At 35.0% G+C, this 7,451-nt stretch overlaps 1 protein-coding gene across 1 annotated transcript in view; it reads right to left on the bottom strand.

The window, feature by feature from the left end:
- Positions 1-1,430: 1,430 nt before the first annotated feature.
- LOC126185164 (serine/arginine repetitive matrix protein 1) overlaps positions 1,431-7,451 on the bottom strand; it is a 170,347-nt gene continuing 164,326 nt past the window's right edge. The window contains exons 4-5 of the mRNA XM_049928011.1: positions 5,685-5,912; positions 1,431-3,076 (exon numbers count right to left, since the gene is read on the bottom strand). Coding sequence (XP_049783968.1) covers positions 5,686-5,912 — 227 coding nt within the window. The 3' untranslated portion in view covers positions 1,431-3,076; position 5,685. The remainder of the gene's footprint in view (positions 3,077-5,684; positions 5,913-7,451) is intronic.

Below are 7,451 nucleotides of genomic sequence, written 5' to 3'. Positions count from 1 at the left end.
TGAATTACAGACCCATATCACTGACCTCAATTTGCAGTAGGATTTTGGAGCATATACTGTATTCAAACATTATGAATCACCTTGAAGAAAATGACTTATCAATACATAACCAACACGGATTCAGAAAATATCGTTCTTGTGCAACACAGCTAGCTCTTTATTCCCATGAAGTAATGTGTGCTGTTGACAAGGGATCTCAGATCGATTCCATATTCCTAGATTTCCAGAAGGCTTTTGAGAGAGTTGCTCACAAGCGACTATTAATCAAATTGCGTGCATGTGGAGTATCGTCTCAGTTGTGTGACTGGATTTGAGATTTCCTCTCAGAGAGGTCACAGTTCATAGTGACAGACAGTAAATCATCGAGTAGAACAGAAAGTGATATCTGGCGTTTCACAAGGTAGTGTCATAGGCCCTCTGCTGTTCCTGATTTACATAGATCATCTAGGTGATAATCTGAGCAGCCCCCTTAGATTGTTTGCAGATGACGCTGTAATTTACCGTCATTGCTGTGCGGTGTGGGATCCTTACCAGGTAGGATTGACAGAGGACATCGAAAAAGTACAATGAAGGGCAGCTCGTTTCGTGTTATCGTGCAGTATGGGTGACATGATATGCGAGTTGGGGTGGCAGTCACTGAAACAAAGGCAATTTTCTTTGCGGTGAGATCTATTTATGAAATTTCAATCACCAACTTTCTCTTCCGAATGTGTAAATATTTTGTTGACACCCACCTATCATCATAATAAAATAAGAGAAACTTTCAGTGGCAATGAGGAAAAGGTGGACCTGTGTGTGTGTGTGTGTGTGTGTGTGTGTGTGTGTGTGTGTGTATATTGTCACTTGTTTGTGCAGACCACTCACAAGCTCCCATGTTCGGTAGTTTGGTTATAAAAGCAAAATTCTTACCGGCAGATAATGCCAATATTTTAGCAGTAGTGACAAGAATTGTGATGGTGGCATTGATACTGCAATTGCATGATTAAAATAAAAAACAATGACTTTTAGTTGTGCATACAGAATGTCCTAACACTTACAAACATTAACTATTGGATCAGTGATGTGTGCCATCACCAAACACATCAATCATATGAGATAGTGAACTGAATTGCTTTCAGTGTTAACTGTGTAGTCATTAGTAACTTTGCCAGAATTCAATGAAATAATAAATTCTTCAGTGTTATTACACACACACACACACACACACACACACACAGAGAGAGAGAGAGAGAGAGAGAGAGAGAGAGAGAGAGAGAGAGAGAGAGAGAGAGAGAGAGAGAGAGAGATATTTTTTCGCTGCAGCCACCTGTTATGAAAACCAACAATAATTTGTATAACAAATAAATATTAAATCCAAGCAATACTGTGGAGAAAAAATTTATTGGTTCAGCCAAGTATAAATAATTGGTGCTTAATAAACTGATACATAAATAACTGGAATGGAATCACAAGATCACATATGTACAATAAGCACAAAATATATCAAAGACATGCAATATATATATTGTTCTGTGTAAATGGAAATAAAACTTGAAGACTATAGTGAATATTACATACTACACACAATATTTTTCATACATCACAGAATATTACATTCAAATTCAAATGACAATAACAGCTTAAACAGTTTAAAGTGAATAAAATTTCTTTAAAACAAGTGGTACTACATTTAACCTACATGACTGAAAATGCAAATTAATGGGTCTTAGTTGGTATAATAGTACTGTTATTTACTAAATTTTAAATTAGCTGTTAAAAAGGTTATTAATAAATTTTTCAACAAGGAAGTGTGGCCTTCTGCAAAATGCGCAATATTTTCCCATGGAATATAAAAAGAATTAATCACTATACCACACTTGGTGTGTTCTTTCTAAAGTCACACCCTAGATACAGATAGAGCAACATATATGGTATACATACAAAACACTGTTGTGTCACTTCTAATACCTCTTTGAACACCATCACTTTATGTAAACTACGGTGAATACATGGTTTCGCATACACAGAATATTGAAAACTTATTTGAGCACAAACTTATATCATACACTTTCTGCTATTACATCAAAGTTATAACATTACATTACACCTTTCATACACAAAGCAAATGCTCTATGATTCAATAGCAAATGGAATCAAGACACTCGAAATATAAAGAATCACAGGAACTTTGTTACATATTTATTTACAAAAATATTATTCAAAATTTCCATCTTTCCAGATTGTATTAAAAAGAAACGAAATATAAAAAAAGTGCTGAACAATGCATCACAGAATTTTTCGAATGCATCTGTTTCAAAAATTTGTACAATTTCACGAGCAGCAGACAACTGCATAATAATGCATTTCAGGTATGTAAAGTTATAAATTATTAAGTTATTTAGGTTACACATGACTAGACAGTCTTTAACACTAATGATCAGATACTTAAGCTACATACATCACATTGCACACAAAATATGGGAACATAAATCATCTACATACAGTCAAACACTGGAGTGCTATTTTTAGGCAATAATAATTTCATACATAATAAATGATGAAAATATAACACTGGAATACTTCTTGAATTCTCACACATAGCACTAACACACATTTACAAATATTCACAATACTGGTAATTTTATCCCTCCTACATGGCATTTCATACATTAAATATCACCTAGCAAAAACTATCAGCCACTTAGAATATACTATTTCAATATATGGAATTGACTCCTTGGCTTCTTTAAACCAAGTACAACTAAATCAACATCTCAGAATAATTTAATGAACAATGACTGAACATCTAGTTTACTAATGCATTGGGCAATGAGAGGAGTGATTATACTTGCAAACTTCATAAAATGAAAAAAAAAAAAAAAGTACAACAGGTAAGATTCAACAGCCACGTAAGTATGAATATACAAATTTTAGATAAAATCTCATACAAAAACTTCACTCATACTTCCGCATGACTTATCACTCTCTGATCACTTTCTTTTCCAATACTTCTCTGGAAGACTAGAGTTAAAAGCAACCTTCCATCAAGCTCACCAAGAGCAGCACTCATCAAATATTAAATGGTCTTCAAAGACAGCTGAAAAAACAAAATAGACATTATTATATAATAAGCACATTATGTCAGTAATGACAGACTAAAACTAGAAATAACTGAATTCTGTTTACAATCCTAAATGCTCAGAATTCAAACAATATTACAGTCAATAGACAAAAATCACATTCTTAAGCAAATTAGCAATTCTTAAGCAAATCAGAATACGGCACTTGTGGTAAACTATAAATACAAACACAAATGTCACAAATTTGAGATATGCATATTTGTTATATGGAGGGTACTTTTAATAAGAATCAGTGAGAGATAAGAGGCAACAATTGGACCTGGCATGTTTTCTAAAAATACCTTTGCTCTCTTGTGTATTCTAAGAATTTAAATTTAGTCAGTGCCAAACAACATAAAAAGAAGAAAGAGGAAGCTATATATTGTAAAAAGAAAACCTCCTTCGATTCAACTCTACAATGACGTGAATAGGGTGACAAATAATGGCGAGAATCCTAAAAGCCAGTAGCACTATAATCAATGTTTCCATGATAGTGCAGAGTATTAAAGTAACGACAATTTTTTTTGTTCTACACCAACTTTTCCTTCACTACGTTTTACTTCACGTAACAAAAAGGCTTTTATCTGTATTTCAAAAGGAGAGGTAGGGTTTTAAATCCCATCAATGACAAGTTCACTGAAGATGAGGTACAAACTTAGATTGAACATTGGCCCTGTCCTTTTCAAAGGAACCATACTGTAATTTTCCAGAAGTGTTTTAAGGTATCCACATAATGATGAGACGCTGACTTGAACCCCACTACTCCTGACTGCAATGCCGTCAATATTAAATAGACCATAACAGTCTCAAAAACAAAATATTTGTGAAAACTGCAATATTAAGATGGACACATATTACTGAAATTCACTTAAATACAAAGGGTGGGTAAATAAAATTAAACAGTTATGATTACACAACTGCACATGATGCATGGCTACAAATTTAGTATGGTGTGAAGCATCACGTGGTGCAATCAGAGTCTCATCACAGTGAATCAAATTGGACTTCACTATGTTCCTGGAGAACATCCCTCATTACAGTTTCTATACAAGTCTGTGTCTGGTGAACATTTGAGCCTGATTGGTGGCTGCATCTGTTCTTCAACTGGAATTCCCTGCAAGAGTGGCACTACTTTGAGCTATAGGATATCCTTGATGTAATGCTTGCTGTTCAAATTGCACTAAATACTCAGCAGTTGACATTGCATATTGCATTCAATGGCACCTGTAAAAGCACATTCAGTTTGCAACACTCCATAATGCATACTGCTAGGCTAAGTCAACAAGGGCACCTACAACATATATTTGGCCGTTAATGGACAACTTGAAATGGGAAAACACTAAATTCTGGCACTTGGCATGCTGTAAGTCATGATATGACAAACAAGTTTCTTGCAGAGTGTCTGTTCTAGCTCACTCATATTCCACACTCTGATGTTGAGGGGTATTGGCAGTTACTTTACCATTTCAAATTCATCTGAGTGAGGGCTGTTTACTAACTGTGGCTGCAATAACAATGACCTTTAAAATCATTTAAGGTGGACGCTGCAGGACCTACTTATCAGCCACCTCTCTGAAAAGGTACTCGCATGTTGTCAGGAAACCATTCTATACAGACTTTAAAGTTTGGACTCACTGTGGCAATACTGTGTGTTGCTATTTTCAGAATTATTCATGTGTGTACTCAATCTACTACTGTGAACACATTCAATTTGGTTTGATCTTCTTTAGTTTGTGACAAGTCTTTAAGGCATCCATCACCATACTTATGAATATATAGCCAGAACAATATGTACTTCAGAATGTGCCTCATATATCAGAGTATCTCTAGATAGATATCAGTCTATTACTTGCTGATAACAAGCAATCTAAAGTACACAATCATTTCTGATTCATAGTTTTATCATATACTCAAAAAATGAAATTCCTTGCATCGTTATTAGGAATTCGGCTGGTTTTAGCAAGAAAGTTCACTGCTCATTTACATTTCACAATACTCAAAAGGTAGTAACAAAGCCCGGACAATCCTCAGCTGGACAATATCTTGACTACTTATTTGTGAGAAGTTACACTTATCTCTGAACATCCCTGTGGTGCATTGTAGAATGTAGCATGGTGAATTACATCCCACAAAGGAAACTGATAGCTTGGTACATTTTATAAGTGTAAACAAGCAAAAATAACTGGGGGTTGTCCAAAGTAAATCTCTTAAGTATGCTCTTGTGACCTCACGTTTTTTAATGAAGTTTCAGAAACTATTGTAAATAATAACATTTCTGGAGATCAAAACTGAAACACTCAAATGGAAAAATAGGCACGATTTCTGATATGTATGCACCCCCTCCAAACTACACACACAGTTTACACGGACATGAGAGACAAATTACGAAGACATTTCAGCTCTTATCAGGCATTATGTACTATACACTTCTACTGGACAGCAACACACACACACACACACACACACACACACACACACACACACACACACAAACAAACAAACTTAGAATGTTAACTGCCCCCAACCAAAAGAACTAACTAAATAACATAATTTAGTATTACAATCCCTAAAGTGCAATGTCTTTACCTTAGAAGAGTAGGTCAGCAGTGTTACCCTCACTCCAAGCCATTGTTTCTCCATCTTCAGCTGGTTTCAAGTGTGGATCTGTATCCAGTGTCTCATCCTTCTGTGGGGTTTCTTGGTCCGTGGTGACTGGCTGATTAGCATTTGGTAGGGATCGAGTTACACCAAGCTGGAAGCCTTCAGTGCCAAGTACGACTTTGCTTGGTGTGTAACTAGCAAGACTACTGCCACCTACAAAAGCGTATTACACGTGAAGGGAATATTCTAACCACAAAGTCAAGTCACATTGTCATTGCCAAAGTACTATAGTTAAAATAAAAAAGAAATGAGTTAAGCCTAATGTGAGATAATTTAAGTGCTATGCATTTTTCAACTTTGGAACAGTTTACTACTTATGTTCATATAGGATGTTCAAACTTTAATGGTATCACTTAGGACAGTCAACAGTATTAGCTACTTTTGCTACACAATTATTAGAATGGACTAATTCATGAAACACTATCACCATACATAAATATTAAGCTAGAATGTATGTTGAGATTTATATAGGAATACAACAAGAAAGCTTTTTACAGTATTCAGTTGCCATACAAGTTTGGATGAACTAATAGTTTCTAAACCTTCTATTAAGAGGAAATTTATTGATATCAAACAAGTGACTCAGTTCCTACAGGTAAAGTTTTAATAAGGCATGGAGGTTTCGGAGGAACTGGTGGTTTCAGCCGCACTGAAATATAATGAAGTCATTAAGTTCACTTCTTTCTTCTGCATGTGTGTTCAGTAATGCAAAAAATGAGACCATGTTCTACACACTCACAGTTCTGTTACACAGTATTTATTAAGTAAACATCATTGTTAGGCTTGATGGTCTTCCTTTTCAAAAACTTCCACAAAATTAAGAACCTTAACGTCAGGATAATGAAATACTATCTCTGAAGACATATTTTGTCAATGTTTGTATTAGATTATAAAAGTCTTCAGAAATGTAATGACACAGTATGTTTGATTCCCTTAACATTTACAGAAGAATTAGTCTTTATTTTCTCAGACTTTTTTCGGCATTGTCATTCATAATGTTGAGACATAATTTATGATAGGCAGAATGCACATTGTACAACAAAACACTACAAATAATTAAAAAAAGGAGCCCCCCCCCCCCCCACACACACACACACACACACACACACACACACACACACACACACACACACACACACACAGAGAGAGAGAGAGAGAGAGAGAGAGAGAGAGAGAGAGAGAGAGAGAGACTGCTCTAGACCATAATTCCTCTTTCAAGAGCAGCTTCAAAGACACCTTACACGATCTGCTTTCACAACAACTCAATCTTAACCTGGGATTCCAAAAAACTATTATTGATATCAAATATATGACATTTCTCAGGCCACAGGAGAGTATCTGAGAAACTATGCCAGATCCAAAAACAATTATAGTGACTGATAAATCTTCAAATGAAGAGCACAAACAAATTATCTTCTCTATGATGATAATGTATGCTCCTTCAACAACTAATAATTTTTTTACTACATAGTATCCACTGGTTGTGTTTCCTGGTTATCAAGTGATAGTGTGATGTTGGTACTAATGTTGTTACAATGAAGCATAACTCTGAGTTTTTAGAATTTAATTTTAACAAATGTGGAAGATTAGAATATTCTACTCTTTGTAAAACTGAAATCATATCACAATTCTTTAAAACAGCAAGCAACCAAATGAATGAAATAACTATCAAGCTAACACACAATCACTGAA

This window comes from Schistocerca cancellata, chromosome 4 (genome assembly GCF_023864275.1).
Source record: "Schistocerca cancellata isolate TAMUIC-IGC-003103 chromosome 4, iqSchCanc2.1, whole genome shotgun sequence".
Classification (NCBI taxonomy): domain Eukaryota; kingdom Metazoa; phylum Arthropoda; class Insecta; order Orthoptera; family Acrididae; genus Schistocerca; species Schistocerca cancellata.
This window is presented reverse-complemented; position numbering and strand designations above follow the sequence as displayed.